Source organism: Melanaphis sacchari, unplaced genomic scaffold, assembly GCF_002803265.2.
Source record: "Melanaphis sacchari strain LSU unplaced genomic scaffold, SCAv2.0 Contig9_pilon_pilon, whole genome shotgun sequence".
NCBI classification, from domain to species: domain Eukaryota; kingdom Metazoa; phylum Arthropoda; class Insecta; order Hemiptera; family Aphididae; genus Melanaphis; species Melanaphis sacchari.
In genome coordinates, this window is record NW_020271711.1 from 153,203 (window position 1) to 179,806 (window position 26,604).

General features: G+C 27.2%; 1 protein-coding gene and 1 non-coding gene across 2 annotated transcripts; both read left to right on the forward strand.

The window, feature by feature from the left end:
* The first annotated feature begins 248 nt into the window (after positions 1-248).
* LOC112603209 (amino acid transporter AVT3B-like) lies at positions 249-11,268 on the forward strand. The gene is made up of 8 exons (XM_025351694.1): positions 249-719; positions 3,796-3,922; positions 4,684-4,855; positions 5,395-5,583; positions 6,242-6,498; positions 7,766-7,972; positions 9,327-9,519; positions 11,047-11,268. The coding sequence occupies exons 1-8, from the start codon at positions 369-371 to the stop codon at positions 11,213-11,215; spliced, it is 1,665 nt and encodes a 554-aa protein (XP_025207479.1). The 5' UTR covers positions 249-368; the 3' UTR covers positions 11,216-11,268.
* A 1,876-nt stretch (positions 11,269-13,144) lies between these two features.
* LOC112603287 lies at positions 13,145-13,304 on the forward strand. Its single transcript, XR_003115157.1, has one exon. It is a non-coding gene; the product is annotated as a U4 spliceosomal RNA (small nuclear RNA).
* Positions 13,305-26,604: the final 13,300 nt, after the last annotated feature.

Below are 26,604 nucleotides of genomic sequence, written 5' to 3' on the forward strand. Positions count from 1 at the left end.
CGCCGCTCGCCGCCGCCGCCGCCACAGCCACACCGCCGCCGTTAACAGCCACCACCGACCGCCGCCGCCTGGCAGAGCCAATAGCAGGCGGTGCGACCACGAGAACGATCGGCGCCGTGTTCCCACCCCGCCGCCACATCGACAGGGTTTCCCGAGCAATACGTAACTGAACGAAGGCACAACAGAACGATCGGCGCCGTGTTCCCCCCACCCCGCCGCCACATCGACAGGTTTCCCGCGGCCGGGACCCTTCGGCGGCGATATTTAAACGACGCGCGCGCGGTCCCGGACAGTCATACGGCCGGCGAGACTGCGATTGCGCGCTGTTCCGCGGTCGAACTGTTTCGTCGCTCTCCGGGAGATCGACCATGATCTACGCGGACGCGGTGGAACGCGGCGACGGCCAACTGCAGCCGGCGGCGGCGGCGGACGACCGCGAGCCCCGGCCTTTTCAGATACGCGGGCACCTGGTGCACGGGATACCGCAGGTCGGCGACTCCAACTACGACCCGGCGTGCCCCACGTGCAACCCGGGCTCCATCAACGATCTGGGCACACCGACGACCACGGTCGTGGTGACCACCACGTCTTCGGCGGCGGAACCGGACGTGGCCACGGCTACCGCGGTGTCCGCGGCGGATCCCATACCGGTGACCGTCCACTACAACGGCGACGAGCCGCTACGGGAAAACGGAACACAGGACATGCAGCAACACGGGGTAAATTATTATTATTGACACATCGTTCTGGGAACCGTACTGACGATTATTGTTACGACGTCGTCGGCATACGTGACGAACGCATTATTCGGCGGGCACTGTTGCCTCAACCCGACGACATCATCGTTCCTTGGTCGGCGTTGGGGCGCGAATGATTTTTACGCCACCGTTTCAACTGTGCCCGTTGCGCGTAACACGCGTTTTATTTCAAAACCGTTGACGGCGCGAAGATTTTTTTTTTTTACTCTCACGCGTTTCCGCCTTTTGACGGATTTACATTACGGTTTTAATTCCGTGTTTGCGTTGTTGTTTTTTTTTTTTTTTTTTTTAATTTTAAGCGTTTTCTTATCATATTCTTTGAAGGACTTAAAAATCGACCGTTCGTCAAAAAAAGAACAAAAGAAAATATTGTTTGAATTTTGGTTTTATATTTTTCATTCTTCGATTAATGTAGAAGTAAATATTTATAGCCGATATACTCGTACAGCTGGCGTTTACGGATTTCCAGTTATGTTCCGCAGTCACCAGTCAAAATCTCGAAACATTGATATTATTCATTTTTTAAATCATTTTCGTGATTATGATCTACTAAGCGTCATTTTTTAATAAATTGATGATTTTTGTGTGTATGTTTGGCTGTTTCTTAGCACATAATATCCATACTCTACTTATTGCTATAATATTACATCACGTCGTGCATTTGTCGTCCAATGTTGTATTTTATGAACACGGAAAGAACGAGTTATTCACTCACGTTGTTTAGTCCTGTTCGCATTATATTTATGTGTATCTATGACGGTTTAACGTGAGGTTAATTGTCATTATAAACTATTGTTTTTTATAAATTATTTTAGTTAATTTATTATTATTGGTATTTGATTATTAGAAATTATTACTATTAATGTTGTTATGTTTAATATTTCACCGGATTTAATTTCATAGTGAGTTAAATATTTTCTTCGTTTTGATTCGTTAAATTTCTTAATTTGCAATTTTTAGCTACGTTTGCATAGTACTATCAAATTTTTTCTTAAATATGTATATTTTTGTATTTAATTTTAAAAAATTACTGTGAAAATTAAATTACAACATTTTAAAATATTTTCTTGAATTATTATCGATTAAAGGTTTTATGTAAGACACAAAATCAACAATTTTGATAGGTTACACTAAAATTAAACTTAAATTTAAGTAAAATAAATATACTTCTTATATTATATTGTTATTATTTTTAATTGCTTTATTTAAACTAAAAATATAATTAAAAAAATATATTAGATTATAAACAATGTGATTTTTTTTTTTTTAATATTCTGATAAAAAGATTTGGAAAAAAGAAATATTTTTTATACACTGAAATTTTCAAATTTTTGGTTTTTTTTGATAAAGCTTTTTTTCTGAAAACGTTGATGGTCGAATTATAAGTTTTTGTTTATAAGTTAATTAACTTAAATCTTCTAAAGTTTAGTAAATTCATAAATATTGTTAAAATAATTTTTTTAACTTTCATTTTTTATAATTTAATATAATATGTTTATACACTTAAACCGATAATGTAATAATACAATTTAAATTTTTATACTTTATAGTTTATACTTAAGCAATCATATAGTTAAAGTATAGTCATTTTCAATTATTATTATAATAACATTAAAAATCTATAATTAACTTAGATTAAAGAACAAAGTTAGTTACCTATTATTGCTACCTATAATGATACTGACTATTTATGTAAATAATGATATCAATTTAAGTAATACTTTTATTACTTTAGCACCTCATTTAGAATTCAAATTTAAACTATTGTAAGAAAAGAAAAAATATAAAATAATCAATTAATTATGATTATGCAACAATAGTACTTTTTGATTTTTTATTAACATTAAAATAGTTATCTATATTAACCAACGATTTTGAGCATATTTATTATAAAATTTAATAAATGTTTTGTTATTATTAGATTGTCGATCTAAGTGTATGAAACAAAATTAAATTGCGTTAAAAATTGAAAAAATAATTAAATAACTTTTATAAATTAAATTGATTCCAATTAAAACTATTATGAACTTACTAAACTATAAAGGACTGTAGTCAAAAAACTAACGAACCAAAATTGATATTTTCAACATTTTCCAAAAAAAAGCTTTATCAAAATTCATTAAAAATAAAGTTGATTTTGCTTTTAATACAACTGTGCTTAAAATATTTGAAATTGTGATAGGGAAAAAATTGCTGATTAAAAATAAAGAAGCACGTCTATTTTATATTTTCTAAATTCCATAATCATTAAATATTATGCGTAGGTACAACAATATAAGATACAATTTGTAAAATAAAATAATATTTAGTTGATTTTTTTTTTAAATTAACTTCTTATGACACATAGAAACGATTTATAATCTTTTAATATTTTTTGTGCTTTTGTTATTTACTAAAACTACAAAATACGATATCAGTATATATTAACTGTTCAGTTATATTATAATATATTTTAAAAGATATGATTATTATGATAATAAATTTATTGTTAATAATGGCTATTGACACATTATCCATGCCTTAATTAAAACATTCAATCATTCATTATTAATATGTATTTGCTCTTCATTAATTAAAAAATACTTAGATATAATAATCTAACTTATAAATTATGCACTTATATATAATATGAATAATTATAAACTATATAATATTTAGATATATTTTTTTATATTAGGTTATTAATCATTAACAGTACCATACAAGCTGATATGATATATTGATAACAATCATCACATCATCCTATATACACTTTAAATTCTTTCAGTTACTAATTACTTGAAAATTAATTAATATTCGATATGAATAATAATTTGAATAATAAAAGGAAAGGAGAGTATAATTTACGTGCATACATTTATTTATACATATACATAATATATTAAACAGCCTTGTGATGTCAAAATTGACCTGCCTAAAAGCTTTTACACCCGGGAAAAACTGTAATGACGCCTTTAATCAAAATTATTACTTATATAACTACATCTACAATTTAATTACCTTACAGTGGAAATTCTTAATTTTATAAATTTTACAGGGAATAGTTACATACACTGATGATTACTCTGCTAATGGATTTAGGACCGGTATTGCGGTCGTATTCATAGCGGGTGAGATGGCCGGAATCGGAATGCTCGCCGCTCCATGGGCAGTAGTTAACCTAGGTAAGTCTCTGATGATAAAACATTTACGATGTATCAAATTATGTTTCGTTTTATTATTTAGAAAAATAGTTTGAAAGTTATACGTAGCTTTGTTTAAGTTTTGCTAAAAAAAATACACCATTATTTCGTTAGTCCTATAAATAGCTTTCTGCTACCTTAAGGGGGATCATATTTATACGATATATTATATAATATAATATTACTATGTCTTTTTTATTACATTATACTGTATTTTGTGCTTGCAATATTATTTGAAATATATTTTTTTAAATATGTTAGTACAATTCGAAACTTCTATGTACTAATATAATACTTAATACATTTATTTTTTACGATCTTTAAATACAACTATATTCATCGATAATAAATCGAGAAGTCAACTATTCAAAAACCTATAATATGGCACAAATCTATAAGGTTTAAGGTACATTAATTCGCCAATTAACTACACATCGATTCTAATATATAAAATTAATTTCTATTTTTAACGTAATGTAATAATATTAATTAAATTACAGTATTATTTCTAATACAAATTAACTTACTTAGTTATTGATTAAAATTTATGGTATTAATATTCTAAAAAATGAAGAATTTTTTATTTACAAATAATGTAATTTGATGTCCATGTATAAATAGTTTATAGGCTAAGTACCCCTACTCAACTAACATCCAACCTATTATAGCTAAATAGTACTCATGAATAGTAAATATCTGTTATAACTCGATGGATTATTATAATCTATGACCACTGTTTTCAGGATGGATGGGATTTATTCTTTTGATCACATTTGGAATTGCGACAGCTTACAGCGCTTCTTGTCTCGGGACCTGTTGGCTGATACTCGAAGAGAGATACGCCCAATACCGAGTTTATCCTGTACCTGACCCGTTTTCTACGATTGCGTTGCATGCAGTCGGTAAACGAACTAGGTATTTATTTACATACCTATTCACAATTTGTAATTGTAATAATATGGTCATCGTCTTTTCAACTGAAGTATACAGATGAGCGATGACTTTCGTACACATGATAAAATTAAAATTAAATGGGAAAAGTAGGTAACCACTCTGCTGTATAGCAGTTGTTGAGTGTATCTCGCCATTAAGGAGTAAGTCTTTATGTAGTGTATGTATAAAATTTGAATTCAATTATGACAAATAATTATACACGTAAAGCGATTCTGAGCGAAGGTTAGCCTACACATATATTACTGAGAGTATATTTTTTTTTTTTTTTATATTGCTATTATTATAAATATTATATTTAATATTAAATTACCCGGGATTATATGAAATATTGGATGTACAAAAGTTGTTGCTCTCATTGAAGAATCGTTTACATAATTCTGGAACGTTAAACTGCACTCTAATAAATTGAATAAAATGCCAGTATTATTACTATGAATATTTTTTAAAAACTTGAAAATACTATACATGTATAATATTTCACTTATTAATATGGTTTTTAGTTATTTTACGAAAGCATGTGTACATTTAACACTGTTTGGCTCCGCAACAGTATATTTAATGCTAATTGCCCAATCTGCACAGAAGTTGTTTGCTGGCACACATCCGGAAGTTGGATTTTCGACGTGGTTATTTGTATTTTCAGTAGCCCTCAGTTCACTTATGTTTTTGGAATCGCCAAAGGATTATTGGTAAGTACCAACATTTTTATATAATAGTAAAAAATAAAACAAAATAATAAAGTGGAACTTTCAAATTATACGAAGTCTTACGAACAACAAAAACAATTATTACTACAAATAAATGTATTGAATAGTTTATTACAAATATTTGGTTCTAACATGGTTATGAGTTTATGACTTATAAGTCTTAATAATATTTTGTTTTACAGAAAGTTCGTTTTATGAAAGTTTCACTGCATTACGATTTAATGTTAATATATAGTAATCAAAATATGTGCGTTTTAGCGATTTCAACTCTACAAACTATATAATATATTTTTAATTTATTGCATCATACAATGACAACTTACACAATCGCTGTATGTCTTTGGTGGTAATTAAAAAAAAAAAAATATCATTTTTTTTAAAATTAATTTAATTAATATTATTCTTCAAATAAATTCTAAAATTGTATTATAGAGTTATTAATTTGAAATTTAATGTTATCGATGTTGACAAAACTCAATTATATTTTTGTCATTAACTTAACCCCAGCTCATCTCTAATTAAGTACCTACAAGTGATATTAGTCACTTAAGTTTTAAATATTATATTAACAGTTCAATGAATATTAAAATACAAATAAATTAAGACTATTGATTGTATGATTTGTTTTTGTCACTAACAGTATAGTAGCCATTGGTGCGTTGCTCACGACGATGACGTCCTGTTACTTTGTCCTAATGCAAATTTTATTGGATGAACGAATCAAAGAAGGTTCGGCGACTGAAACACATAAAATTGCATGTTCAGCTAACCAATTTTTCTTGTCCTTTGGATCAATTTTGTTCTCTTATGGTGGAGCGGCATCATTCCCGGTGATACGATCACATACTATGTTTAAACGTGATGAGTTTTCGAGGAACGTAGTAACCTCATTTATCAGTAAGTACTTATGGTTATTAAATGTTATTCTATTGAACAAATATGTGATATAAGTTATGGGTAATTTCAAGTAATTTCTAGTAACTCATGAATGGGTGAGCGTGTATTGCTCGGGCAATGATACTTATTACTTATTAGTTATCACTACTGCATATACGTTTTTCTGTTTTTGAGACTACCTCAAGTATTTAACCATGTGCTCTGACATTTTAAGACAATTTTTAATTTTCAAAATTAAACTATATAAACAAGCTGCTTAACAAAATGTTATGCATAAAGTATAATGTGTAAAAATAATGCTATAAAATTTTATAAACATGTATAGGTAGGTTAGGTAGATCGTAGACATAGACGTAGGGTGGTCAAATTTTTTAGAGGGGCTGTAGCCCTCTTAGGGGTAGACCCCCATAACTACGCCTATGAATTCGTAAATATTTAGTTTTTTTAACAGGATTGAATATTTACAAAATATCCATTTTCCAAGTATGATTTGGAGTTGTGATCCACATAACCATATCTCTGAAAAGACATATTGATGTATATTCTTGATAAAAGTAACATAATTTATTCTTCCTGGATTAAATCACAAATTTTAGTAAAAGTGCACGTAACAGAGAATTGATTTGTTGTCAGTCATATATAGCTTATAATTTGCACTTTATATTTTGTTGAGTAGTTCTACTAATATAATTTTGTCTTGTTGGTTACATAACTGTTTTGAAAAAATTTAACACAATGTTGATTGTTAAATATCTATTTAGAAGTCGTAATAACAGGATAGTTTACTAGAAAATAGTATATGTAGGTACGATAACTGATAGTGCTCTAACAATTTTGAGGCAGCAAAAACGTCATATCTATATAATGTTGAAAAAAATATACGTAAACAATACTAAGGATTCACTATTTTATAAACATACACGATGTACTCATGTAATCGTATTATTTGTTAACAACAATTCTCGGTGTTAAGCAACAGTTAAGATGTGGGAATATCGTCAAAACATTTAAATACATTTGCAAGTTTATAAATTACTTTATGGAAATTTATGGATCAATAAAAATATGCGACAATATTAGTTATTTTAAATAGGCGTGTTTCACATTTCCTCTACTTATATATTATATTGTCTATATCAATTTCTGTAAAACTATTTTACATATCTCTTTATATGTATAATTATTTTTTGTGAAAAATATACTGATTAATCAATTACCATCGTGTATGTATGTGTTTATTTATTTATTTTTTTCATTTTTGTTTCAGTTTTGGCCATTTTATTCGGGTCGATCGTTGTTGGAGGGTACATCGTGTATGGTCATACAATTAATCCAAACATCCTCATGTCTCTCGGTGACTCGTGGCTGTCGTACGCGGCAATTATTCTGATGGCAGCGCATTTGATTTTGGGATTCGTCATTATCGTGAAACCGGTGTCTGAACAAGTGGAATCGTTCTTCAATACACCACACTGTAAGCACTATGTTATAGTAGTTAAAATATAAGTTATTACTCGTAAACTGTTAAATATGTGTTATTATAATATTCATGCCCTTCCTAGGTTTTAATTATTTTTGCTTGGGGTAATTTTAAAGCAATAAAACAGAAAAAACATAGTTGAAAACTATGTTTATGTAGAGTAGATATAAAATCACACTATGTTATCAAGTGATATAAAAATGTAATCCACAAGTACTGTTTTCCTAATTTTAGTTAATTTTTTTCTTTTTTTTTTTATTATTATTATGTTGTATTTTTATGGATGAGTACACGATAAAAATTGTTGAAAAATGATTTGATTTTCAAAATTGAAGGTGGTCGTGGATATGAAATTGGATCATTGCTCGTAAAATAATTATTTCTCTTCAAATAATTTTTAATATTTAATTGTATTTCAAAAAAATAAGATAAAATTTGAAACTCAAAATATTCACCACATGTTTATATAATCATATTTATTATATGATAAAATTTTCAAAAACTTTTTGAGCTATTTATAAGAATAAAAAATGATCAATTTTTTATTTATAAATGTCGATTGAAAATTATTTTCTCGGTCAAAATTATTGAAAATTAAATACAAAATACCAAAAAAGTTATACTTATATATCTATATCAAATATCAAAAAAAAATAAACACAATTTTTTTTATATGTATTTAAAGTCAGAATTTTAATGAATTTCCTCAAAAACGAATTCTAAAACCGTAAAATCTAAAAAATGTATAAAGACTATTATATTTTTTTTATAGATATTTTGAGTTTTTATTTGGATAAAAATCTCTTATTTAAACAATAAATAACGACATGTTAATAATTTTGTTACACCTAATTTGAAAACATTATTCTTAAAACTTAATAAACTTTACTATACTCTACAACATTTTTGATTTATTTTAAAATATTATTTATTTATAGGTACTATAAATCTTTTTTACCGTTTTACGGTAGTACAGAGAGTTGTTATTCAATTTTTTGTTATATAAGTTGATATAATATGGTATAAATATTTATTATTTTAATATTTAAATACTAATAATACAATAAATACAATATTTTCGGAAAACATTTTTACTTGACACTTAATATACAGCAAAGTGGTTGGTACCCACTTACCTACCTTTTTTATTTTGTTAAGTTCTGTTAGCATAAAAAAATATAAGTTTAAATTAAACTTAAAAATTACTTTTTATTATATCGACTTATAGTTATTTTATCGACAATTTTTTATTCGCGAGATGAGTTATTTTTCTTCATTGACGTTTGAGTTAATCTGTAGGTACCTACTAACACAACTTGCACTCATAAAATATCAATTAAATTTTCAGCATTTGGTTTCCCACGGTTCATAGTCCGTATAGGTCTATTACTTGCCATGATAGCTCTGGGTGAGAGCATGCCAAACTTCACCAACTTAGTAGCTCTGATGGGATGCTCGACCGTTATACTTGCTACGTTTGTACTACCGTCAATATTCTACTTGAGGTTATGTTCCATGCAATGTGCCATTTGGCCCGACAGGTATAATATTTATAGTATTTTTAAATCAATACAATTATAATTTATATTGTCAAAATACTATTATTTTATTGTCTATAGTTTTTAATCGATTTTAAATTTAAACTGAAGTATCAACATAAGTAGAAACCTATTTAAGACGATTATCGTTTTAAATTTCATAATAAGTCGCTATGTCGTGTAGTAGGTTTTGAGTATACCTCTACTATAAGTAAGACACTACAATTTATGTATTAAATTTTAATTCAAACCTAAATTATTGCATCCAAAAAATAATTCCGAATGAGACATTCTGTCATCAAAATATTATATATTTATATCAAGTTAAACTATTTTTATTAGCTTATAAGTTATAAGGTTTTAAACTCATTGCACCAACAGTTACCGAAATATTCAGTTAAAAACTGCAAAATAAATATACATTATACATTTTTATTTTTAACAGCATTGATTTAAATGCTTTTGTTGTGTACGTTTAAATCAAATTTTTTTTACACTGCTCTATCGATCAATTTTATTTTTATTGTTAAATGTTATGTAACAATTAATCATTTATCAACATCCACTTTCGTTTCACAGCTTATAGAATAAAATAACTCAATTTGTATAAAATATACTTTTCCTAACTAGGTTATGTATTGATACTCATACAATTATAATTTAATACTTAAAGCGTTTTTAAATTCTTGAAATAATATAACATGTTTGAAAAACACACTGAATTATGTAAATAAATCGATAAATAGTAATAACGTAGAAAAGATAATCATGATAAACATACTGATTTTTTCAAGATTTTACTAAGTTTTTAATCATAATTAACATTTTATGTAGAGATAAACTATTTTAAAAAATTATTTTGAATATTAAACAAACACAATATTGCCCAACAAAATGTTCAAATAAACTTTTTTTTTTAAATATAACGAAATATGCAAAATAAAATTTTGTATATAAATTATTTATTTCTCAAAAATAATTTCCATCTTGCCTAGAGCACTCTACGAGTATTACAAAAAATATGCAAATGCAAGAAATACCAAACTCTAATTATAAGTTAATACTGACAAATAGCTAAACGGTGTAAATAAGTTGGTAGACTCGTAATGTAAATAACTAAAATATAGTTTAAATATTTTGAAGGTATCATTTTATAGAAAATAAAATATACTTAGACATAAGACCAAATAATTACAAGATCATACGATTAATATTACACATTACAACAATATATAGTAATTAAAATTTTTTTTTTTTTTGTTAAAATATCCAAATTTGTCAAACTTATACCTTACAATGTCTATAAATAAAATGAAGCAATGTGCTTGAAATATTTATAAAAAAAATTCAAGGATAACTTATGAAGAATCTTGTTATAAAGTTTCAATTTGTATCTGTTAAAACTAAAATCTTAAGAATAATCACAAAATAATATGAAGTTTTTGGAAATTCAAAAACTTTTTTATAAAAACAATTTGTATTATTAACAATTAGCGTTATTTTATTTATTTTATTTTTTTTTTTTTTTAGGAGCTTGTCGTGGAAATCCCAAGTATACATGTATATGGTTATTGTTGTTGGACTTACAAGTGGTACGGTAGCTATGTTAACAGCTCTTATTGAATTATTCGATTTGGAATCTTTAATTAATCCATTTTTTGTGAACTTAATTAACTCCGAAGAAAATACTTATATTTAATAGAAAAACGTGTTTATAATATTTTGTATTATACTAAGTTAAGTTATTTTTTTCCCCCAAAATATTCTCTTTAAAATATTTTTGGTTTTATTTATTATTGTATAAATGTATTGTAATTAAAACAAAGTTAGTATGTAAATTAATTTAAATACTGAAACTTATATAAGGCTTTATTAAGGAAATTATATACTTATTTTATACATTTATATATTAATTGTCCTTAAAATTGTATTTTATACGTTTCGAAAAAAAGTACAATATTATTTATTTTTATCAATTATTCATTTAAATTGTCGATGGCAGTCTTAACATCATTACCATACACTTAATTTTAATAGTAAGTCACCGTCGCTCTCAGTTTCAACTGATCATCCTAAACCGGACTTACATCAACTGGATAAGTTAAACGATATAAATATTGAAGTTTTGCCATTATAGAATGTAACTAGGTATTTAAAAGGTTGTTTATGTAGAAACTAGAAATACTTAAGTAATATTTGTAGTATAATTAATATTGCTTATATTTACAGTTGCTTATGTATCATAATTAAACCATTGGCTTATTTATAATTTTTTTTTGTTTTCATTTCCTTTATTTTTACAAATCCATGCCCTCGGCGATACCATAAAACTTTATTATATGTTCTATACTTTAGTGTTTTGTGAATTGAAATAGAATTTAGGACTTCTATATTATTTTATTTATAGTCCATGTGTGTTTTGCATGATCCTAATTGTATATTAATTATTTTTATAATTAAAATGTATAAAATACAAGCATCAGTAGTAGTAAGGGTTCTAACAAATTTTAAATCAATAATAATCAATGGTCAAGTATTAATATTGATTCTGAGAAAATAAACATGGGACATTTTAAACTATCTAAATGTATTTACTATGCATGTTGCATATACAATTATAGGTATTAGATACATTTAAAAAATATGTAGTCTTAAAATCACCCAACGCATGTACTTTAAACATAACAATATACATTATATTTAAATATAAAGTTTGAATTAAAATACACACCAAATACATTAATAATAATTAGAGACCTGAGTATATGCATTTGAATATTCATACTGAGTATATTACTTTATTAATAATTTAAATGCCTGCGTTTCAAATTATATTGATTCCATTGACCAAATTGTGTTTTGTGTTTAATTGCATATCATTGTTTAGAAGGATGAAACATATTTTATACATATTTTTACTACTTTAGAGAACAATTAAATCATTTTATCTCTTCATTCTAGAAATAGGAACTTTTAATTATTACCTATTCACAAAAAAAGTAATATTGCTTTATTGTCAATAATTATTAAATAACTATTATTTCATAAAAAAAAATTATTAAAAAATTAATTTCTTAAAATTGTATACAAATTAGTATTTGTTTATTGGCTACATTACAAATTTAACTATTGTCTGGTTTTATTTTGTTTCAATTGTAATAAAAATATGATTACAACAAAATTAATATACTTTTTTTTAATAGTGTAAATTTATGATCTATATAGGAGTACATTTTAAAATTACTTTTGCATATTGGTGCATATTGAGACCCATATTTTGTGAATATTTACTACATTTTTAGTGCATATGCATAATTCCGGTATCTAATAATAACTAATAAGTAATAAGAAGTATTAGGTTTTGTTTAAAAGTAGACACAAGATTAAATTATAACCTCATATAAATAACTGATGTTGTATCATTTTAGTAGGTAGCGAAAAAGCGGAATCCTTCTTAAAAAATTAATATGAGTTTTGAATAAAAAACATATCTTGCTCTCATCAGAGTAATTTTTAATCGATTAAGTAAAATTCTTAAAATCTACCCGTAAAACTATAAAACCTTGCAGTAAATTATTCAATTCTGGTAATAATACTATTCAAATGTATACAAAATAGAAAACTATTGAGCTTTGCGTAGTGGCGATATCGTAACCGATGAGGTCCATCCTAGGTGCGATTATTGCTTGTTGAAAACTTTAGAAAACTATTGAAATTACTTCGAAAATAGTTTTCATCAAACGACTATTAGAAAAATATCAGTCGATTTTTATAATTTTAAAATTATAATTATTATCAAAATACAATCGATTTTACTAAATTACAAAATATGAAATACAATAAACATCTTTTCTCAGTGTTTCTGTTTGCCGGATCAACGAGAAAATTAATATTCGTACGCATGATTTATTTTCGGCTGAAACGTAGGCATTAATGGTGACAACGATTGCCACTATACAATTAAAGGTGACTGTTTTTCAGAAGAATGACGCTGTTGGTAGAAGTAACAATTGGCCTAAAAGGTCGAAGTTAAGAAAAAATCAAAATCAAAATCCGAACCAACAGCTCTTACTTTGATAGAATTTAGATACATGGAAACAAAATAAAGTATTTGAATTCCGTCGAAGTTAGAGCTATTGGATTAAGCTACGGAATCACTCGAAATTTGATTGCTACACCGTGATATGGAACTAGGTATGTCGAAAATTGCTTGAGCGTACTTCAATCCTCTGGATATCCTATAACACAAGCTAATTGTAAGCTATACTATTGTTAAGCCCCGAGAGAACGCTAATATGAAAAGATGTCAACCATTAGTTTAGTACATGATAACTTTTTTTTTCATTTACATAAATATTTAACTTTTGGATGTTTATTTAAATATATTATTATATTTCATTATTATAATAATGTTTTATCAAAATAATTGTTTGAATTTAGTGATTATATTTTTGCTTAAATACTGAGACTCTGATACGAAGTATGTTAATTTTTGTTAATCATTGTACCTTGGGTATAATTTTATTATAACTTATTCATTTTTTTTTTTTAATTATATTTATTTGAGTAGTGTATCTATGTATAGTTTTAATATTTGTATAAAAATAGTATTTTTTATCATGGAATAATCAATAACGAGATTTAAAATATAAATATACGTCTTTTTTGTTTTTAAATTTACCAGATCAACAAAACAAGTAACATCCATATAAACTCAAATTGGATATTAATACGTAAAATAACGATATCCTGTCGAAGTGCGGTACCTACTTACTTACCTTTTTATATTTCATTCTATCAAAAATGGGTAGAATGGAGATTAATTATTACATACTAACTTTAGCAACTAAAAAATTATCTATACATGCAAACATAAACTTTTATAAATTTGGTATTACTATACAACGTATTAATCCACAAATTAAAAAACAAAAGTTATAATACTAAATTAAAGATTATTTTATCGGCTATATTATAAAAATAAAGTTATCATTGAATTAATTTATATTACTATTAAAAATATAAGTTTATTTGATTCAAAAAAGTGATTTTTTTTTTAAACTATTTCATCTTTACGGTTATGAAAATCAACTTATCCGCTCATGATATTTATAATCAACTATTCGTACCACTATGTGTGTTAGCTTGCCTATAGCATAATATGATGTACCCTAACTTAAATATTATAACATTTACAACATATATCTTTGACTACAATAATATTATAAATTAGAATAACAATGTTTTTTTAAATTATAGAATAAATTCTTTACTCAAAATAATACATCGAATTTCCATGTGTAGTATATGTATGTCATCTATGTACTGTGGGCCAAAGATGATAATTAAAAAATTACGTCAGTGGCTGCTTACAATTTATTGATGTCCAAAATCAGCCAATTACGTAGGAAAATGTTGTTAGGTATTTTGTAGTTTTTACTTAGATTTTTGTCTTTTACCGATCAAAAATTTAATACTAACTTCCATGGCTGGTGATCAATGGTAAAAAAAATATGTAATAAACTTTGATGTTCAACTTCACTTTCTGAGTGGCCAATTTCTTAGTTAATTTAATGACCATGTTTTATACAAAAAAATAACTTCGCACCCACTTCATATTTTTAATAACCGTAAAAATATTATAGTAACTTTGAACTATACATAGCTCATTTTATTACTTAATTTATTACTATAAAATAATAACTATATGGGGTTGATTTAAAAATAACAATTGCTAAACACACCCAAGCCTCCTCCAGATTACGTCTGTTTATCTTTATTATTTCATTATAAGACAAAATACTTGTTTGTCTGTGAATGAATTAATGATTTCTAGCGTTCCCCCTGAAACAAAAAAGATAGTAGTGGAAATATATGCAGTTAGACTTTCATTTAATAAATTATTTTTACAAAGTATGACCTTCATTGGTAATCATATGTAAATTTATCTTGGTAAAACGAATCTGATGTTTCTAAATTACAAATAAACTATTCGATAACAAACAAACCTGTTTATGTAAATTTTGTCATTATCGAATAATAAATATTGTATAAAATAACTACAATTTTATTGTATTTGATAAAGAAAAAACGTTGGTAAGCAATTCGATTAATTTTACTATAGTTCTGCGTGCTGTAGTTTCAATATTTACATAAACGTATTCGTACGCTCAATTTTTTTTTTTCATTATTTTTTTATACGCACAAAAAAATATCAAAACGTTTATCAATTGTCGATAAATCCTAAATTTGTTAAGAAGCTTAGAAAAATGTTGAAAAAAATAAAATTTTACTGTAAAATATAATATTTTGTCAAGTTATTGTACAACCATACTGAAAAATCGTGAAAAAATAATATAGCAAGTGCAACAAATCTTCTCTATCAGAAAAGAAAACTAATGAACGAATGTGTTTATGAAAAAGTTGACAAAGCTTTTAATGAAATCGAAATATTTTACAATAAAATTACAATCATAAAAATAATAAGAAAATTAAATCACTGATTATTTCTTTTAAATTAAGATCAGTAAATAATACGTATGTTGTAAAATATGATATTATGTAATATATTTTTATTCCAATATATAGAATATGAAATATGTAATTATGTAAATATTTAACGAATTCCTCTGCACTACGAATATTTTTTGTTCCCCAAGAAACTCGTTACATGGAAGTTTTACTGTGTATTATAAACATGGCAAGCACATTTTTTACTGACACAACCTGCAGTTTTACAGCTACAACTTTTTATATCTAAATTATCAACACTCATTGTCCCGCAATTTTGTAATAATAATTAATTTGATTTTGATTTTCTCCATGAAAAAATATAATTCTATTATATTTTTTTACGCACGTTATCTAGGCTTCAATATATTTATGTTAAAACACTCTATAATCTAAACCTGATTTAGTCATAATTTAATAATAGTATCATTATTTTTACTTACTCGAAATAAAAGCACTCTCACACACAGATGAGTCACCAACAAAATATACCATTAATTATTTACTAAAAAATAATTCATAGTACTGTTAACCATTTGATTAGTTCCATATCAACCATATTATCAGTTCAAATTGCATGATAGATAGTAGGTGTTTAATCTATTAAATTGGATAAGTACAGATATCTGTATTTATCGAATAAAGCACTAGACACTAGACCTAACTGTAGATAGAGCACAACAATTATTTTTTTATACCACATCGATGCAACACGAGTGTGTATTTTTAAACAATTTACGTATAGTTTACAATAAATTATCATTGTTAGCTTGATCAAAACTTGTTTGTAAACATTTTTATTTTTTTCGACAGATTCAATATTATTATTATTATTTATATATTAAAATATAAATATTAAGGTAATATAGCCAATAAAGGTAAAAATTATTGAACAAAATTTGTATAACGTGGCAAATTCGACATACAGACACAGCAAAACCAGTTTTATATTAATCAGTTTTAAGGCAAAAGAAAACTTACCTGTTGTTATTTAAATTATTTATTTTATACGTTAGCTGTTTTACGATATTTCGATATTTCTGCGATATAATGATCATTTTTAAATTTTAATATTTTACTAATAACTTGCATAAAAACTGTAATATTATACATGTACATTGTACATCTTAGCTTTATGCTTAACAATTGGTTAATTAATTTTAAAATTAAAACTAGCAACACATTATTGGCCCTGCTGAACAAAAATTTGCAACGTTGCGTGTGATTCGGAAAGAAAACAAATAAAATTTTTTATACAAGATTAAGGATTAATTCCAACAATATAAGTTTCATTCGGAATCGTTTCTAAATAATCATATTTTTTTATTAATATTATCCTCACTCATGTTCATTTTAATCTTTGTCTGTCCAATCTAAAAAAGGATCTTCAATAAGTACGTCTGTACCAGAATTGGCGGTTTCATTAAAATTCAAACATAATACAACAAGTTTTGATTGTTATAAATATTTATAATGCTAATAATTAAGACACATTGGTCTCCATTGCCAATTAAGATAATATACGTTCATTCTATTACACTTCTAAGTAACTGAACGATGTTTAATTGTGACTTAATATATTTTGCAATAAAAATTGGTAAATCATAAAAATGTATATAATAATAAAGTTAACTTAACACTAAGTTTTAAATTATTACACTCAAGTCTTAGGTTATTTTTATTGATTTATTTTATAATATATCATAAAATAATAATGGTTTTATGATTGTATTTAATTACATTTGTTTTGCATAAGACATTATTAGTATAGAGATTACTATTAACTAGATAGGTACAAAATATAAAAACAGAATATTGTACATATATTTCATACTAACCATAATATTAAAATTGAATACGCATAATATCTACGTAAGGCATAAATTGTCTTGGAGTCACTGAGGTGATAAGTTAATTACATGAATAAAATATGACCCTTACCCTTATGACTCTCTCCTTATAAAAATCTATCTCTACAAAAACATACCAAACGTGGATATAACAAAAATGATTAATGATTAGTATATTCTGCAACTATTGTATTAGTTATATTGTTTTCATTTTTGATATGATAAATATTTTAATTTAAAATTATTAAAATAGAATTAGAAACGTGTTATATAATATGTTATAAAGAAAAGAACCATTTAAATTATTAGAATTAAATATATTATTTAAATATTATTAGATACCAATGATGGTGCTGATAATATAGGAAAAACCAGTAAACCATGAATTTGTTACACTAAAATACATGACAAATTGCATGCACTTGTATCCAAATATTTATAACTTAAATACCTACATCCTACTAATTACCATTGTCCGGAACGGCACCATTCTCCTAAATTAGATATTGTATCTGAAATACTTATTCATAGTAATCGGTGTCACTGATAGGCAAATTAGTTATTAGTATATCTAAAAAAAATAGTAATTGAATAAATTATGGTATAAAACTTGAAAATATACACAACCCATGAAGGAATTGTTTTCAATACTTTTCACACATTTCATGTAATTTATATATATATATATTATATATATGTCGTGTTTATTAGTGCCAAGACAATTATTATGAATTATACATGTTACATAATGAATAAATAATTTTTATATAATATACATAATTTGTTTAAAACAAACACGTATAACGCATTTTATATAGATGTGGTGAATAAATTTATAAGTGATAATATGCTATTAATCATTTGAATATTTTATGATCACGTATAAGGCGATCTAAATATGTATACGAAGTGTTAAGTCAATTAAATCGACAAAACGTAAAAATTTGTCTTAAATCTTTAAATTAAAAATACCTTCTTTAATTATTCATTAATAAATACTGACTATTGGTATAACAGTACAATTAATAAATTCTATATAGTCAACTCTTAGGAGGACTTAATACTAGGGTGTGTTACCCTTGTTTAACAAATGTAGTAATATTTTACTTTCAGAATAATCCATTTAATTCTATTATTTATTTTTTAAGTGAATTCATCTATTATTATATCACATTTAAAGTTAAGAATATCGTTTAGTGCACAACGTATATTTTTTTATATTTTAATTTTAAAATGAGGTATGAATAATTTAAAAAATTTTAATTTTTTTTGTAAATTTTAATTTAGAGCCTAAAGATAATTATTTTATCATTAAATTTTACTATAAATAAAATATTGAAAATAATAAAATAAAATGGATTATTCTTTAAGTTAAATTATCTTTGTTATGCTCAAGAAAGACGAAAATATATTATGATGTACTCTTAATCTTTTAATCTGCTGATATACCAGGACATACTTACATACTATTCATACTAATCATCATTTTAGATATATGTCCTTCGATAAAGTATTTCTGAATAATTACATTTTAATTAAATATATTATATTGATACTGTATTGATACCATATTATCATATTATATTAATCGAACAACAACAACTTTTTCTCAAAAACGGAAAAAAACTAGGACTGCATTAGGTACATATTACAAGATGTATAATGTTTATTTATGTAGGTATACCTATTATCTACTATTATAATATTTTATTAATTGGATTTAAATTGCTAAGGTGTTAAAACAATAGGTACCTATATTATAATTTCGAGGTTAATAGCCTAATTACATAGATGGAATAACATAAGGTATGCCAGATGTTAATCGTAATCCCTTGAAAAGATTTAATTTTTAAATTTAAAAAACATCAGATAGGTACAAAAATATTTATTTTTTTTACTTAACATATTAATTAAGTTTTACTTGTTATAGTATTCATTACATATGCGAAATATACATTATCTAGGTAAATATTATATAATTTATTATTCGTTTATTTTATTCCGTATACACCAACACCCACAGGGAAAATATTACATGATGTATAATACACAATTAATAATTATTTAGAACAACACGTTTTGATATAATTTCATCAAAGAATAAATCAAACTAATACTTAAAATAAATGTAGAGCAATAATTTGTTACACGATTAATTGGGTACTATATGAAAGAAAAGTCTAGTGTAAGGCGTAACATAAAATTAAAACCTACGATTAAATCGAGTAAGTAGATACATTTAAATTGATTCGTATGAGTAATTTAAAGCAATCAATATATTTCTATTTAAAGTCACTTGTAAAAAATGTACATTAATTTAAATCTTTTTATATATCAACGTGAAATGCAATACTGACATCAGAAGTGGCCTGTCAACCAAGTTATATATTTAACAGTTTAATTAGTAAAAATCATAACTATATTAATATATTGCTCCGGTCTCTGCTTTTTATACTTTTTAAACTAAAATTTAGTATCTAGTTAATTAACAATTTATACTTATAAATAAAAACTAATAAATAATAACATATTTTCCCAATTTTAATGAACATATTAATTGTTTTGGTCAATATCACCAGACACCAACATGTCGTGGGTGCACCATCATTCAGCTGTATAATAAATAATGACGTTATTGCATATACCCACTGGTCATTATACAACTTTTATTTTTATAATTTTTCACGCCATAATTCATTAAGTTACCTTTATTAATTTAAACGATTATTTTAAAGTCTATAAAACGCCCATTTGCCATCAAAATGAAAAATTAAATTTTTAATTTATGGCTAAACCCTGTAGCTCAGAATTGCAATATAATCATTTAGTATCAATGTAACTGTAAAGGACTATTTCTCTGTTATATTTTTATGAATAAATGTTTTCAATTTTAAATATTATTAAAAAACTTTAAACAATTTTAGGGTAAGGTATTTTCAAACCTACAACACATATAGACAACTTATAACCTATTAGGGTTTCAAGTTTTGAGATATAATAGTTCTTCATATTTATGTTGTAAAATAACTTAAATTTCTAAACATGAGTCATAAATATATAGGTATTATTAATTAGGTATACAATAAAAATATTATTAATACGATAATAATTAGAGATTAAAATTTACGATAAATAAATCCTAAAACCTCCAATTTATACATCATAATCTTTAACATTTTGTAAATATCCTAAATTAAATATAGAGAAGTCATTATTAAATCTATAGAACTAAAAAGATAGGTACTCGTATTTTAAATTGAAATAGTGTTAGTAGTTATGACAAAAATACAAAATAATATAGTATTAAAATACGTAACAATGGTGAAAAACATTTTACTATTCAGTCAATCAAATTAAAACTTAATAACAACTTAATAGCTTATCTTTATATTTTTTTTTTTTTTATTTTTATAAGAAGTTACACAATCTATACTAAAAGCACAATAAGCGTATTTGCAGAGAGAAATAAAACACTGGATAATACGGGGGTAAGAAGTCACCCATTAGCAACACTTGGCATGAGCATGTATTATGTTAATCTGTGACTTTGTGGGGAATAAGAATGAGATGAATAACGAGGAATAGTTCGTTGGAGGTTATAAGGTTAGGAGGTCCCTGCACCATCTCCTTTTCAGGCGACGGCGAGGTGTTTCAGGCAAAGTTAGAGTATTTAGATTCCTAATTAGTGGATTTTTGTGGTTGGCTAGGTGTGAAAAGAAACGCTTGTAATAAATTACCGATTCTTCTTCGACTGTTTTCATGCGCATGTCATTATGGAGGGTTAGATTGGATACATACGGTGGGGCATTTGCTATTCTGCGTAGGGTGATGTTCTGGAAGGTCTGGATTTTGTTTATATTAGTTTTTTTGGCTGATCCCCATAACTGTAGACCATAAGTCCAGATGGGTTTTAATAATGACTTGTAGATGAGAAGTTTAGTTTCAAGTTTAGTGAATTTATTTTTTGATAAGAGGTGTTTGAGGGAGCGAGAACGAGAGTTTAAAGTTAGTCGTTTGGACCTTATGTGTTGTTTCCAAGTTAGCCTTTTGTCAAGGGTCAGGCCTAGGTATTTGACGGTGTCAGACGACGGAATAGGAATGTTGTCTACAGATACAGGTGGGCAAATTCCGTGTTTTAGCGTAAAAGTCGTATGTACCGACTTGTTGTGGTTTAGTTTTATTCGCCATCTTGAGTACCATTGCGAAATAAGGTCTAGGTGAATTTGGAGATTGGTTGAAGCAATTAAATGATTTTCATGAACTGCTATTATCGCTTTATCGTCTGCGAAATCAGCTACCAGGGTGTCTTGTGTTATAGGCTGGTCTGAGGCATATATGTTGAATAGAAGGGGAGATAGGATACCGCCTTGAGGTACTCCTGCTTGGACTAGAGACATTTCTGAGATGGATGAGCCAACGCGAGTTTGAAAGTATCTATCTGTTAGGTAAGATTTAATTAGCAGAAATAGAGGTGATGGGAGGCAGTTTCTCAGTTTAAAGAGGAGACCGTCATGCCAGACGCGGTCGAACGCCTGAGAAATGTCGAGAAAGACACAGGAACAATATTGCTTCCGTTCAAGTGAAGTTGAGATGGCGTCTACTACTCTATGCACTTGATGGATTGTGCTGTGCTTGGCTCTAAAGCCGAATTGTGATGGGGGAAGAATATTGTTGTTATTGATGTGGAAAAACATTCTTTGCAGAATTAGTCTTTCGCAAATTTTAGAAAAAAAAGGTAAGAGACTTATAGGTCTGTAAGAGTCCGGTGAGTCTGGAGGTTTGTTAGGTTTGGCAAACATTACAATTTGAGAAAATTTCCATAAGGAAGGAAAATATGATAATCGTAGAATTGCATTTATTATGTATGTTAAGAAGACTATGGCTTTTGTTGGTAAGCATTTTGTAACTTCGGCGGTTATAAGATCGAAGCCGGGTGATTTTTTGTTTGGGTATTTCAGAATAGTGTTTTTCACTTCGTTTGGGGTGACAAATTTAGTTGGAGGCCCATAGGGTAATGGAGAGTCGAGGTATTTTTTAACATTGTCTAGATGTTGTTGGTCGTATATATTAGCGTGAGGTTGGAAGATATTTGATAAGTGTGATTGAAACAAGATTGATTTTTCTGAGTCAGTAATAGCTAGGGTGTTGTCGGATTTTTTTAGGGGGGTTGAGATGGATTTAAATTTTAGAAGTTGTTTGGTTTCGTTCCAGAGGCTACCATTTGCAGCTGAGAGTTGATGTAGTTTTTTTTCAAGGCTATTGGCTTTATGTTTAGCAAGGATTTTTTTCAGGGAATTCGCAAGTTTGTTGTAGACGGATTTATGTGATGGAAGACGGGAGAGTTGATAAGTTGCTCTTGCCCTACGTTTTTCAGTAATTAAACTTCTAATTTCTTCCGGAAGTAAGAAGTAATTAGAATTTGAGTTATTTTTGATTGAGCTAATGGTTTTATCAGGTTTTGTGGAAGTCCACGCGGCCTGTTGTATGAGTGTTGTTAAATTGTTGACAGCTTCGTCAATATCTGAGGTTGTCTTTAATTTAGTTTTTAGATCGATTTTTCCTTCAATTATGTCATGGAATTTTTTATGATCAGTTTGGTTGGTGAACAGTTTAGGTGGATCAGTACGTGTTAGCGGAGTGGCTGAGATAGTGAGTAGGACTGAAGAGTGGTCGGAGTTTAGATCAAGGATATTGACAGTGGAACAATGTAAGTTGCTGGGAATTTTGGCAGCAAAAATGTCTAGGATGTCAGGGTTCTTATTTGGCGCGGTTGGCCAATATGTAGGACCCGGGGGGGCAAGAACATTGATGTGCCTTTCGTTTGTAAGGTTGTAAAGTACAATACCACGAGGGTTGTTGACGCGGCAACCCCAGCTCTGATGTTTTGCGTTGTAATCGCCACCGATAATAAAATTAGTTTTAATTGTGTTAAAATAATCATTAAGTATTGCTCTAGTTATTTTGTGTCGAGGGGGGGAGTAGAATGCACCGATAGTGATTGGGATTTTGTTCAATTTAATTAATATTGAGCAAGATTGGATATGATCATAACTATAATTAGGAAGAAGCTGATAATATAAGGAGGTTTTGATTAAAATGGCGACTCCACCATGTGCAGTGTTGTCAGGGTGATTGGTTTTTATTAGTTTATATCCAGGGATGAAAATGTATGAGTATTTAGTAAAATGAGTTTCAGTTATAATTGCTATGTCTATTCGCCTATTGTGGAGAACAGTTTGGAGTTCGTTTGAATGGTTTTTGAGGCCGTTTGCATTAAACTGTAAAATTAAGAGTGAGTTATTTGTGGCTGAAGAAGTCATTTAGATTTATCGAGCAGACTGGAAATTACTGTGGTGAGTAGTGAAATTAACGGATTTATTAGAGTTTTGAAATCGTTTAAGAAACTTGACATTAGATGAGATAGATTTGTTTCTGCAGATGGTGAGTTATCTTGAGTTGTTGGAGTGGAATTGGAGCGTGAGAATTGATTAGAGGTTACCTTGGCATAAGTAAGGGGAGGAGCTGTAGGAGGGACTGAGTTAATGTGTTCTGATGGATGACTATCTTTTACAAGGTTAGACTTAAGACTAGGGTGTTTGTTATCAAAAATAAATTTGTTGTTATTTGAGCTGGGTTTCTTACGGTACTGGAGCTCTTTATACACTGAGCAGCCTTTATAGTTGGCAGGATGGCTTTCTTGGCAGAGAGCACAGCATGGAGGTTCGTCGCGGGTTTTTTGACAATAGCTTATCTATATAAAAATTATTTTACAATGTTTGACTACTTTTTCAGTGTAAAAAATGTACAATTTTAAATAAATTCAAACAATATCTTTAAATATATTACGGTAGGAAAGTGAATCTAGTTGATAATTTAAAGGCAATGGGGAGGTTTTAAAAGTGGAATATAATTTATTTTCTAAATGTTTATATAAGCATTTTCTATAGGTACATGGTATAATTTTCAAAGTATTCCTTTTGTCATAGTGGATTAATCTATTTTTTTTTTTTTTTTTGAAAAAATATATCATGTAAAATATAAAATAATTATTATAATATTTTTTTTTATGTAATATAGTACTAGCTGTTATTAAAATAATAACATATGAGTCAATACTACCAACATAGGTACCGTAAAATGATCGTATGAATAGATTTGTCATATTAAAGCTTAAAATTAAACTTAACATTTTAAAAATGGCGGTTTTCTAAAATAAATAATGAAGTTCATAGCAGTGAAAAGTTTCAGGTTCCTACAACTTTATCCCTTTTAATTTTCAGGAAAAAAAATCTTGTATTTATTAATTTTTTTAAACTTTAGGTATTACAACAATAAATTTCATGGATTTTTAATTATAAAATAATTTTAAAATTATCGTATTGAATTACCTATATCAAAATGTAGTAAATGTAATTTATAAATATTTGACAGAACAAAAAAAAAAAGCAAATAATAATAAAAATGTATCAACATAATAAAAAGTTAAAGATTTAAATCAGCATAGGAACATTTTTCGGCTCTAAAGCATGATGACTAAAAAAATATTTTTAAAAAAAACACACATTATAGATATAAATTTATAAAACAAATAATAAGTATCTATATATTCATCAATCGACTTAGAATCTAAAATACAAAACTTAACAAAAAAAAAAATGTATTATAAAATAAGTTTAAATATTATAAAAGTAAGAGGAAGGAGGAGGTTACACATTAATCTTTTACTTCACTAGTAAAATAGTAAATGTAGCATTGCTGGAAGGCAATTTGATGTGAGACGGTAAAATAATTACAAACATGCAGAAGCACAATCTCCGAGTTTTTATATAATTCAATTTTCACAGTTTTGTGAAGACATCTAATGATGTCTGTGTGTAATGAGAATCGTTTAAAAAGTTTAAAACCGGTATTATAATAATAGGCATGTAGAAAAGATCAAAACATACATTTGTAAACACAACTAATAATATTATTGGAACCCGATACCACGAATGGTTATAGACTTAAAGCTAGACGGTATCACGGAGAAATAAATTACTTAAATATTATACTTATATTCCATTATAATATATTAAGAATAACAGCTACTATATTACTGCAGTATTAATATACATAATATAATGATCAAAATTATATAGTTGTTTAGATTACGTACTTGGTATATGATGAAAGTACTTTGTATTTACTATGTTTATTTTACAATATTGTTATTTTAATAAGTGGTTGAATTGCTTAAATAAATAAATAATATTTTTAATACTATTTTTAGGCATTATAAAATTATTTGAATAATTATTATAATACATTTATTATTTAACTAATCTGTTACAGTAATTCAGACTAATTTTACAGCTATTGCCTATTAAGCTACTCCAATCAGTGGTAATAAACGTAAAATATTAAAATATGTACACAAATAAACTTTGGAGCTAATGCTGTTATGATATAATATACTAACAACTAACATAATACCAATTGACTGTCACAACCATTGCAACAATCATGTTTTACTATATCATTGTGTGCCGATCCAGCCATATAGGTACAATTATTCAAGACATTGGCACTCGACAAGTTCAACAGACAACAATAAAAAATTATAGTCTCCACTCATCACGCTTTAAAACCAAAACGAACAATAATAAATCAAATTAAACTTACTTTAAAATCAAGTTATTTAAAATATTAAATATTATTTATTAATATTTGATATTATTTAATATAATTA

What these genes read in the sequence shown, in the direction of transcription:
- LOC112603209 (XM_025351694.1), top strand. Translation starts at nt 369, where the DNA reads ATGATCTACGCGGACGCGGTGGAACGCGGCGACGGCCAACTGCAGCCG. An exon ending in GAATCGCCAAAGGATTATTG is followed by an intron (nt 5,584 to 6,241) that starts GTAAGTACCAAC and finishes TGTCACTAACAG; the next exon opens with TATAGTAGCCATTGGTGCGT. An exon ending in CGTAGTAACCTCATTTATCA is followed by an intron (nt 6,499 to 7,765) that starts GTAAGTACTTAT and finishes TTTTTGTTTCAG; the next exon opens with TTTTGGCCATTTTATTCGGG.